We start from the raw sequence: 12,564 nt of genomic DNA, 5'->3' as shown, positions 1-12,564 counted from the left end.
CGAGGAATTTGACTTGCCATCCAGTCATACCAATAAAAAGCAACAAAACACACAAAATACATTTTAACATGAACATCCACCACAGCAAATAGAAGTTATCATTTCATTAAAATGGTACGTAATCAAAGAACATCTAGCCAAGTATAAACTTGGCAGTACTTTGACAGTGAAGTGCACAGGATATACTGCCAAACTATCTTCTATCAACATTTATGTAAAATCAGTCTACGAAATAATAATAGGAAGCATAGGAAAAGAAAACCTGAAGGTTGGGATTAATGTAAAGTTGGAAGGCCTGGATTGATCAGGGAGAATTAGCACAGCTTTATCTCTGACTATTTTGATCAATCTTTTTCAAGTATTGACACAATATATTTGGTTGAAGTGCTCGACATGAACAATTACAAGGTGTCTGACAAGGTCCCTCATGGAAGGCGAGACTAAAAGGTTGGAGCATGTGGGATCCAAGACAGGTTGGTCAAATAATGGGAGACAAGAGGATCACAGTGGAGGGCTGTTTTTGTGAATGGCAACCTGTGCCGTGTGATGCCTCATGGGTTTGGGAGCTGGGACAACTGTTTCTTGGGTGGAATGTAGGAGGTATCTTTAGTAAGTTCAGAGATGATATGTAAGCTGGTGGTGCTGTTGATAGTGACAAGCGTAGTCTACAGAATGATATTGATCATCTGATAACTTGCACGGAGCATAGAAGATGGACGTATTCCTGGGAGGTCTAATAAGGATAGAACATGCAAGGCAAGTGGTACGGCCCTCAGGAATATTGAGCATGAGCACTTGAATCACTGAAGCGCAGAAAGCTACTGGCCAAGTGCTGGTAACCAGAATTAATATGGATAGGTACTTAACAGACAAAAGTAACAACAGATTAACTGTAACTGATTGTCACAGTCTGAGGTGATTCTAGTAAAAGAAAGTTATCAGGAAATTTATATTAAATACCACAACAGTTTATCCTTTGTGGTCTCACTTATTTGTTTGTTATACACTATTAGTAACAATGCACATATTTAGTGTATGTAATATGGATCTAGGCAAAGTAGATGGATACTTGGATGTTATTTGCGAAGTGATTTTCCATGAAAGATTCAATTTGTCATGAACAGAATGAAATGACCAACGTATTCATAACTAGTGCTTATTCAACATATTCAGAACTTTTGCTTGGTTATTGCCTTCAGGGGATTTAATTACCCAGCACATGCATTTTTCCTTTCATTTTATTTGTTTCATTACAGCAAGTATGGGATGTTTGCCTTAATCGGTCGAGGCCATGAGTATAAGAGCCAGAAGTCATGTTACAGCTTCATAAGACTTTAGTGAGGTTACCTTTGGAGTATTGCGTGCAGTTCTGGTTCCCCATTACAGGAAGGATGGGAGGCTTTGGAAACGGTGCAGATGGGGTTGACTAGAACATTTCCTGGATTAGAGCGTATTAACTATAAGGAGGAGTTGGACAAATTTGGATTATTTTCTCAGGAGCAGAGGCTGAGGAACGACCTGATAGAAGTATATAAAATTACGAGGGGCATAGACAGACAGAACCTTTTACCAAGGGGGGAAATGTCATATTGTAGGAAACAGCTTTACGGTCAGAAGTGGCGGGGTGGGTGTAAAGGAGATGTGTGGAGTAAGTGATTATTTTTTCACATAGAGTACTCTTTACATGGAATGTGCTACCATGGCTAGTGGTGGAAACAGATATGATAGAGGCTTTTAGATAGACACATGGATATGCATGGGGATTATGTGCAGATAAAAGAGATTAACTTGGCATTAAATTCGGCACAGACATTGTCGGCCGAAGGGCCTGTCCCTGTGCTGGACTGTTCCACATTTTCAAACTCAGAATGCAATGTTGCAGATTTTTAACTTGGTCTGAAAACTCCTATGATCTTATCGAGTTATTCTGTAAACATAGGTAACTGAAAGAGTACATTTGGCAAGCAAGAAGTTGGTTGTGTGAAGGTATGGACTGAGGAAATCCCTTTAAGTTAATCACATAAATGCCTTTTTAAAATATATTACCATGTATAAACAAACAACTTGTTAGAAATAAGATAGAAACAGCAACTAAGAAAGAATCTGTTCTGAGGGGAATAACTACAGGCCATCAAGTTTTCTTTTGCCCTTTGCATTTTTAAGAGCTTTTTATATTAGTAACAATTTATTTGTGCATTATACCTTTCTCTTTCATGCATCTGCAGACAGATTTTCTGTCAACTGTTTATGATCTATTTTGTAAATGGGAACCAACATTCAGAGCGCTGGGAATAAATTTTTAATTGTTCATTCAAAGTAAAGTTACTTTTTTATAATTAAGTAAAATGAATGAACATAAGTTTGAAATACTGAAAGACAAATATCAGTAAGCAAACTGTGTTTCTGTTTAAGATGTAAAGGTTTATCTGAGCTCCAACATTATGCTCAGTGATAACAACAAAGACATGAACTGGAGGCAGCTGGTGGAAACCTGGCTTCTTCCAATATCAGTTAGTCATCAGAATCTCCACCAGTTGTACCTAGCTGGTATAACAGGTTCTGCAGCTTGCATAGTGGAAACACGCACACGGAATTAACCAATGCACTTTTTGGTACTTTACAATCTAAAACACAGCCTATCAGAGGTAGTATTTATTGTACATCGCTTCTTCATTGTGTTTTGATGACTTTCCACTGAAATAGATGTCATTGATGCAGAAACCATATGGAATTATCTGCCCATTCTATTTGTAACAACATTTTCATGCAATGCAGTGATTGTTTGAACAGACATACCTGTGAATCATGTTGTGAGAATGCAAATAGGCTAATCCCAGCAAAGCTCCATGTGTAATGGCTGCAATTTCAATTTCCTGAAGAGGTTTCTTATGAACTGAAATTTGCAGAAATAATTACAATTAACCTATTATTGGAACCGGTAAGGTTGTAAACCGCAAATGATTCAATCACAGTTTTAAACTAAAACATGAAAAATAATTCACGAAAACATTTAGATAAACTTTATTTTAATTGTTCCATAAGGCGGGCAGGGCAGCACAGTGGTGCAGCGGTAGAGACCCAGGTTCGATCCTGGCCACGGATGCTGTCCTTACGGTGTTTGTACGTTCTCCCTGTGACCATGTAAGTTTTCCAAAGTTGTGCAGGTTTGTAGGTTAATTGGATTCTATAAATTGTAAATTGTCTCCAATGTGTAGGATAGAGTTAGTGTAAGGGGTGATCGCTGGGCCGAAGGGACTGTTTCTCTAAAGTCTAAAGACATGGGTGTTGTTGGAACCCATCATAATTGCCTGAAAGAACAATATTGCTAGGAGCCTCCAGTCTGTATAATGAAGATATTCCAAGGTGCTGCAGGGGGAGTCCAAACAGCGTTCTACACGGAGAGAGATCTTCTACTATGGTGTCTCCATGACCCTATTGCCTCTGCTCTCACGGTTGCACAGGTCACACTTGGGTGGTTCTGTTGGGGAAAGAGCTACGGCGAGTTATTGCAGAGCCCCGTGATGTCAGTACACACCACAGCCACAGATGATGGTGGAGGACAGAATCAAATACTCCTGGTCAATGGTACCTCAATCAAATGGAGTGTATTGCCTGGTATTTAGTTACTTGAGTGTTTTTAAAGCCAGTCTCATCCAGGTTTAGGTTTATTACATGTCACATGTACCGAGGTAGAGTGAAAAGCTTCGTTTGGCACGCTAACCGAACAAATGAAACTACAAGTTCTAATAACAAGGGACTGCAGATGCTGATTTATCAAAGAAAAACACAAAATGCTGGAGTAAACTCAGCGGGTCAGGCGGTATCTCTAGAGAACGTGGATTGGTGACATTGATTAAGAGTAGGCTGGTGGTTTGATCATCAATCAGATTGGATATGCCTTGCTTTTAATGGACAGGACATGTCTGGTCTTTTTATTACATTGTCAGAATTCCACAGCATTGAAAAACGAGTTGACAAGTTCATTAATTTCTTGAGTTTTTTTACTTAATATTTCACAGAATGTTGTGCTACCTAGACAAGAAACAATCAAATTCCATGCAGATAATGAATTTTGTTTTACCTTCTAGAAGATCGGAAGCTGACCCTAAACAGTACTCCATGACCAGCTGCAAAAAGAAAGCAGTGGATTATACAAGATGCAAACACTGTCTTTTGTGCACGTGCTGGTTTCATTTAAGAAACCCAATGCGGTTTCTGCAACCGTACACGAGCAGTAAAGGGTGTACGCAAGATAATGCGTTTGATAAAATTCATTGTTAATCACAGAAATCCAACATATTTCAGACTCATTGAATGAATAAATAGTCATCTGGATCATTGTTTGTACTCAATCATTATAAAATAAATATATTAAGATGTGTTCATAAAGATTTATCTATATTTTAACCAAATTTTCACTTTTGAACAAATCAGGCAGCTGTAATAACAACAGCTCTCACATAAAGGGCTATTTTTACATTTTAAAAGGATCCAACAATTGAAGGCTGAAACAACATACAGAATGAAATTAGGGTTCTTAAATATTTCAGTACGAGTAAACAAATTAAATTTCTTACCCATGCTGTATGTTCTCGCAGATAGCAACCTTTGTATTCAATACTATTTGGATGTCTTAGCTTCTGTAGGAATTTGACTTCTTTGATAATATCTTGCCATTTCTGCAAGAAATGTTGTAGCATTATATAGTAAGTAAAACAGTTCTTTGAACTTTAAAAAAAATGTCCTTTGTCAACATAGTCACCGTATGTGTCCAGCAGTATTGTTCAGCAAAGCCCTAGCTCTGAGCTAATAATTCCATGGGGCTGAAGTAAGATGCATTCCCACTTCCATGTTTCCATAATTACCACCATGCTGGGGACAACAAGTTTTCGAACGAATCAAACAACAACTTGCACAGCTCACCAATGAGTAGGTACAGACTGGAGCACTGGAGCTATGGACAGACACTGGATTCCTGGGATTGCAGCTGGAGGAGGAGTGGGTTTCCATGGAGGCATTATTAATGGAATTGAGTTGATTTCCAGCTTAATTCCAAATTCAAATTAAATTAAAGGATTCGGCAGAAAATCGGAAGAGGAGGTATGGAAACATTACCGTAATGAACGGTCAGTTTCCTCCGTTAACATTGATAATAAATAATTACATGGTGGAAACTTGAATGAAAATGTATTGTTGTGCCTATTCTGCTTTCACCAGCAAGTGAACTAGATCAAATCAAAGCAGGGATGGTTCATGTGGCCAGATTTCCTGCACATATAACTTTATCCAAATTTACTTTCCTCAGAAAGCTAAGTTCTCAAAGTGTTTTCTTAATAAACAGATCTGAAATTTTTGCAGAGTAACACGCAACTTTTTTTCAGAAAGCGCACATTTATACCCGAATCAATTACAGGCTGTAATTTGAACAAAGAGTTCATTCACTGCTGCTCCCTTACTCTGTCAGCTTTTGGAACGTGGTGCCAAAATCACATCTCTGTCCACTTGCATATTGAGAAATGGAATTCTCGTTTTGTCCACAAGGCGAACCTGATTTTAGCCAGGGTCTAAAAAGCATACTATTGCAGAAGCCAATTCTGGTCCACAAGGAGACTTTATTTTAAAAAGTCATTGGGAAGCCAACAAGTAGTAACTGATTGAGCAACAACAAAAAACAAACAGAATAGGATCTCAAGCAGCTTACTTGTGGACCAAGGCTAAGCACATCCTCCAAACAAATAGTGGAACATGTCTTGATTCAGAAAGCGTAAAGCATGTAAAACAATGCAATCGCTAACTGATTAAGATTAACAGTTCTGTGGAATTAAAGAGAACCTATTTATTGAACTGTGCTATCCTATTCTTGGTACAACAAAAATATATTTACAACGAACGTCAATTGAGAGAGATAAAGCAAAATATCAGTTTTCATGGATGTGCTGGAAACAAAGACTTTGGATGCTAATGATATTTTAAGATGAGAAGACCACAAATATTTTCTGTTTTTCTGAAAAATTAGTGTGCTTCTGAAGATTAAAGCATAGTTGGCAATAGGATTATTGGCCAGTTCTAGTACAGGATTGCACCCTTATCCCAGTCAGCTTCAAGCTGAGTCTGACTTGAATGATGAGGAATGACATTTCATTGCAGTTTCAAGGAAATATCATGTAGAATTACTACTGTGAACCTCATGTTAAATTAAATCTGTTGGCTCAGATGGATGTAAAATAACTATTGTACAAGTGACAGAGTATAGGTCTCAGACGTATCTCAAGCAAATTCATGTTAATTGACTATTAATCTTACTTGTTGTATACAAACTGGCTGCGCTCTTTGGTTACTAATCATACTATTCTTAAAAATATAATCAATTGGGTATAAAGTACTAGGGAACAACAAAAGGGTGCAAAAATCCTTTCACCTTCCTTCTGATCAATATTATATCAGTTATATCCAGATTTTAAAAGCAAGTCGAGGAACAACTTAATTAAAGTTTGCAATTTATTAATGGATCAAAATGTAATTTCAAGCTTTAATAATAAATATAACAGCAGTGGTAAAACTTTGCATTCCTTGTAAAGTGAACGCACTCTGACAAGCAGTGTGCTTGACCAGAAAGTGAGTTTTAAAATTTTCACAATGACCTGCAAATATATGAAAAATGATTTAGCTACATATTTTATTCACAAAGTAAATATTGCATCTATTGTGCTTCTGCCTGTCATATCTATGGAGGTGTTGGCTGGTTACTAAATAGCAATCCAGTACTCTGAAGTACTAAAATGGAAGAGAAATTAAAAAAATATATATAGATAACCAGATACCAATCAAAAACAATAGAACTTTTGAAAACCATTCAAAAATCAAGCTTGGGCCTAACCCGCTCACCAATAGCAATAAGATTTTTAACATAATAATTGAGAAGTTTACCAAATTCAAATTCGGAGGCCTACACAAAAACACAAGGCCCATATCTGTGTACATAGTGCACCCAACATGCTTTTTACCTGCACCAACGACTGCAGATGTTTATGACTCGATATTCTTTCCAACCTCTTCCCCACAATCTCATGATTCTGCATATTGTACAAATATCATTTGGGCACACATGTGATTTGTCACTAGATTATAGCGTGCACATGCACACACACACCCCTATCCTCATTTCTTTCATGCACATTTCATACTGCACTAACCTCATTGGATTGTTTTCCATTATAGGACATCTTCTTGATAGCCACCACTTCATTAGTGCGAACATCTCGTGCCTATTAAATTTTTGGAACATGTATTAGCAAGCTGGTTTTAAAACTAATTTGAATAATGGAACAATAACTATGCAGTGCAAGTATACACAACCCAAACAAGTCTTTTGGCCCAACACTAGTTGATCTTTAAAAGTACAATTAAAGATAACCCAAGTGAACATTTCTCAACTGTATTTTGCTTCCTTAGTTAGAATAATTTTGGAATTCTTAACCATTATTTTGCAATCCAGAATGCAAAATTTCAAAAACCATCATTAAGTTAGGATTTTATAATAATTTTTGATTTTAAAGAACTGAGAGTGGTTATGCAACCTGAATGTGGCTGAAGAAGTAGCATGAAGAAGCCAAGTACGAAAGGAATTATTAATAAAAATTCTTCTATTAATAAAGATTTTTTTCATCAAAATGGGAACAGATAAATGAGGTAATTTACATAAATATTGAAAGTTATTCAATGATAAACCTCTATACAGTTCAATTAAGTTTCTAGCCTTCTTCAGCCACATAATTACTGTTACATTGTCAGCCACTCTCTCTCACAAACATTAGGCAATGGGAAGGTTCTAAAGTGCAATTAAACAGTTTCAGAATGGCAAGCATTTACTTTGAAACTCCAAGATTATAGTTAGTAGGACTAAAATGTTATGTTGCAATGGAGATGATGCAGTTGGTTATTGTTCTCGTTCCTGTGCCAAGTTAAGTGCTGCTTTAAACACATAACCAAGTGTGGGGGAACTCAATGGGTCATGCAGCATCTGTAGAGGCAAAGGGATAGTCAACGTTTCAGGTCAAAACCCTGCAGCACAAGATGAATCTTAAATATTGCTAGAGTTCTTGGAAGTTTGACTAACGGTAATAGTCACAGGACACAGGAGCTTTCAGGAAGGGATCTTTTAAGTGAAAGTACAAGGGCCTTTCCATATCCAGTGCTTACACATACGAGGACAGCACTATCGTGGTAACATCACTTTACATAACCATCTGTAAATTTATCATAGGGACCAAGTCTGGTACCATGAAGAGCCGTAGAAAGGTTTCCTAAGGACAGCACCAGCTGCATATAAAAATGAAATGCCAACGTGATGAAACCAAACTGTATTTTGTGCATGAGTTACAGACAAAGCCACGTGTATTTTCATAAGAACTTGAGGGGGAAATTTATTCACACAGAGGATGGTGGGTATATGGAACAACTGACAAAGGAAGTAGATGAGGCAGGTGCAATAACAACGCTTAAAGGTATTTGGGCAGGTTCGTGTGAAGGAAAGTTTTAGAAGGATACAAGCAAATACAGGTAAATGTGACTAGTTTAGAGTGGGGAAGAGTTGGGTCAAAGGGCCTATTTCCGTGCTGCATGACTCTATGACTTTGCACATCCAATTGGCTAGAGAAAAGCTCTGATGTTCTGTTAGATCTATTACCATTGATGGTGGATAATAAAAATGGCCAGTGGGAGAAGGTGGTTCCAGGAACAGTTCCATGCTTAATGATGGCAGAGACCAACACGTGAAAAAGGAAAGGCAGTGGTGACAGCAATAAAGCAGACAAAGTCGGAGAGCTATTTTAGATCCCTTCCTGGCTTTGAACCTTCACAAAAGCCAGTTTTCAGCCAATTTAATCCATCTCAAGTGAAATCAAGACATGGTCCCGGGCCTTGGATATAGCAAAGACGATGGGATAGGGGGCTGAAGTTAGCAATACCCTTCTCCATTATTGCCAGGGACTTCAACTAAGCGAGCTTGAAGACACTTGCAAACTACCATCTGCATCAGGGGATGAAATACTCTTCAACACCGCGACTCCACCATCAGAGATGTCCTTCCTGCCACCTCTGCCCATACTTTGGAGAATCAGATAAGAATTGTGCATTGAATTTCCTTCTATTGTTAGGTTAGATGTGATCATATCATATCATATCATATATCTACAGCCGGAAACAGGCCTTTTCGGCCCTCCAAGTCCGTGCCGCCCAGTGATCCCCGTACATTAACACTATCCTACACCCACTAGGGACAATTTTTACATTTTACCCAGCCAATTAACCTACATACCTGTACGTCTTTGGAGTGTGGGAGGAAACCGAAGATCTCGGAGAAAACCCACGCAGGTCACGGGGAGAACGTACAAACTCCTTACAGTGCAGCACCCGTAGTCAGGATCGAACCTGTGTCTCCGGCGCTGCATTCGCTGTAAAGCAGCAACTCTACCGCTGCGCTACCGTGCCGCCCTATCACGAATAGCTGGCAAGCCATACAAGTGCCAAGTAGGTGGTTAGAATAATGTTCTAGCAAGAAAGATTCTACCCACCTACACTTGATATTTGATAGCATTACCTTCACCAAGTTATCTCCCCTCAATACTCTGGGTGTCACCAACAACCAGTAACTCGTCTGCACCAGACAGAAAAATACGGTGACTACAAGAGTAATGGCTCAATATACTGCAGCGAGTGTCTCACCTCCCGGCCAGCCTTTCCATCATCTTCAAGGCATAAAAGTTGGTCTTCACTTGCATGGATAATTTCAGCCCCAACAAACTCAAGCTCAATACCATCGATGCCACAGCAGCCAACTGGATTTGTATGCCAACTGTCAAGCTAAAGAATCATTCCTTTCACTAGCAGTGGAACGGGATGCCCTATGAACCATCTATAAATGGCACTGTTAGCCAGCCTACTCCACCAAGCCTTCCCAACTGGAAATATCCAGTCTACAAGGTAGCTGAGACATGGGAACAATGCCATATACACCGATCAGCCAAAACATTATGACCACCTGCCTAATAGGCTGTTGGTCCTCCGTGTGCAGCCCCATACGCAGCAGGGTGCGATGCACTGTGTATTGTGACACATTCCTCCCGTGACCACCATTTAAATTTTCTGTGACTTGTGCCACAGATTTTAACACCCTGTCGCCGGCGGTTTGTCCCTCCTCAGACCACTGTCGGTAGGTACTCACCACTGCAGACCGGGACCAACCCACAAGCCTGGCAGATTCAGAGATACACTGACCCAGTCGTCTGGCCATAACAATTTGCCCCTTGTCAAAGTCGCTCAGGTCTTTACTCCTGCTCATTTCTCCTGCATCCAACACATCAACTTCAAGAACTGACTGTTCACTTGCTGCCTAATATATCCCACCCCTTGACAGGTGCCATTGTAACAAGATAATCAATGTTATTCACTTTGCCTGTCAGTGGTCATAATGTTTTGGCTGATCAGTGTACATAGAAACATAGAAAATAGGTGCAGGAGTAGGCCATTTGGCCCTTTGAGCCAGCACCGCCATTCAATATGATCATGGTTGATCATCCAAAATCAGTACCCTGTTCCCGATTTTTCCCCACATTCCTTGATTCCGTGAAACCACCCAGAGCTGGTTTGGCTCCATTAAGATGCCATAGAAATACATGTTGTTGTTGTTGTAGCAGGTGGGAGACCCTTATTAAAGTGAAGGATAGAGTTTAGCACATCTCACTGTTTGGAATCTGTAAATGTACATGCTCCACACTAATCAAACTTGGAAACATATTACTGATTCTTCAACATCTCTCTCAGTCTACATCATACAACTCCCTGCTAACAAACCAGGACTTCATTCTTTCAGCGATGGTTCTTCACCATCCTCTCAAGGGCAGTTAGGAATAGACAATAAATGCTGGACCTTCTTGCAAAGCCACAACTGGAAAAGCAATTACTTTTAAAGATAGAGGAATAACAAGACTTGTTGTATACTTGGAAAGGCCACTCGTTAATTATCGGAAATACAAACTCCTGCTGATGTACTTAAGCATTGTAAACTGAACAATTAAAGTATCAATTGAAAATCAGTTTTGCATCTGTAGATGCAGCCAAACTCCAAATCTAAAGAGTTTAGCTGTAAGCACAAATGAACTCCGTGTAAGTGTATTGTTAATGCACACTAATGTATTTGTAATATTAAATTGTTGTAAATTTTGAGTAGAGGCAAAATAAGATTTATAAAATTAATCATCTAAATTTCATGCATGATCCACATAGGCTTTTCAAATCAAAGTTTGGAATAAAATGGAGTACTTACAAAATAAACTGCTCCAAAGCTGCCATGGCCAATTTCTCGCAAGTCCACAAACAACTTCTCAGGATCTTCTCTGTAGAATAGTTCTGCTATTTCTGGGTCTTTTAGACTTCCTGCGCGATTGGTTGACGGCATCCTACCGTGTGGTTGGCCGTCTAACTATCTGGGTTCACGTTGTCTTAATTCTTGCTGCATCGGCACAAATGAGGCCTCTTGAACATTGAAAACTGTGAAAGAAAAAGTACTTGTAATTAGGTATTCGTCTTAACAAATATCTTTAAGAAGAAATAATCAAATGACTAAACAGACAAGAACTAAATAACTTTCTTCTCCTACAAACCATATCAAAATCTCAACGCTTGAGATCTAATAATATAGTTCTAAGTGTGCAACACTCCCAAAGAGAGAATTCAAATCTGAATTATAATTCCCAGGAATGAAAGAGATTACAAAAAAATGATGGACATCGCCCAGTCCATCATGCGCACTGATATCCCTACCATCGGACAGTACAATCGACAGGAGGCGCTATCTCAGCAGGTTGACGAGATTTGGTATGTCGACAAAAACTCTCTTGAACTTGTACAGATGTACAGTAGAGAGCATATCGACTGGTTGCATCAATGCCTGGTTCGGTAACTCAAACACCCAGGAACGAAGGAGATCACAGAACATGGTGGACAATGCCTGGTCCATCACCTCCTAAAAGAGAGTGATTGGAAGCGCTGCCTCAAAAAGGTAGCCTGCAAAGACCCGCACCACCCTGGGCGGGCTCTTATTTCACTCTTACCATCGGGAAGAATTCATAAGAGTCTGAAAACCATGACCTCTGGGTTCAAGAATAGCTTCTTCCCATCAGGCTCTTGAACACTACACAACAAAGGGTTATGGACCACCTTTGGTTGCAGTAAGGACTTCAGGGTTATAAAAATAATTTAGAAATTACACAATAGGGATAAGAACTTAGATTAATTGCACTATGTTGCATGATTTAGTCAAATTACAAACTGAAATATAAATGACATACTCAAGTGTCTCTGACAATATTGCTGGTATTTTGTAACATTATGACACGAATTTGCTGTTAGTGCTGAACAAAGGAGATAGTCATTCAAGTACGTCTTGCCTTTTTCTATACCCTTTCTCTTTCAAACATATGAAATTGTCATGATCTTCTGTGATAGTTACACACTTGCTATATTTCACATAAGTTTGTCACATTCAATTTAAGGTCATAACTGATA

At 38.9% G+C, this 12,564-nt stretch overlaps 1 protein-coding gene across 1 annotated transcript in view; it reads right to left on the bottom strand.

The window, feature by feature from the left end:
- Positions 1-12,564, bottom strand: part of LOC144606355 (serine/threonine-protein kinase TAO1) — a 124,885-nt gene that overhangs the window by 49,358 nt on the left and 62,963 nt on the right. Inside the window, exons 2-6 of the mRNA XM_078422382.1 lie at positions 11,324-11,547; positions 7,194-7,265; positions 4,578-4,679; positions 4,082-4,127; positions 2,797-2,893 (exon numbers count right to left, since the gene is read on the bottom strand). Of these exons, the coding sequence (XP_078278508.1) occupies positions 2,797-2,893; positions 4,082-4,127; positions 4,578-4,679; positions 7,194-7,265; positions 11,324-11,455 (449 nt within the window). The 5' untranslated portion in view covers positions 11,456-11,547. The remainder of the gene's footprint in view (positions 1-2,796; positions 2,894-4,081; positions 4,128-4,577; positions 4,680-7,193; positions 7,266-11,323; positions 11,548-12,564) is intronic.

Source organism: Rhinoraja longicauda, chromosome 26 (genome assembly GCF_053455715.1).
Source record: "Rhinoraja longicauda isolate Sanriku21f chromosome 26, sRhiLon1.1, whole genome shotgun sequence".
NCBI lineage: Eukaryota > Metazoa > Chordata > Chondrichthyes > Rajiformes > Arhynchobatidae > Rhinoraja > Rhinoraja longicauda.
This window is presented reverse-complemented; position numbering and strand designations above follow the sequence as displayed.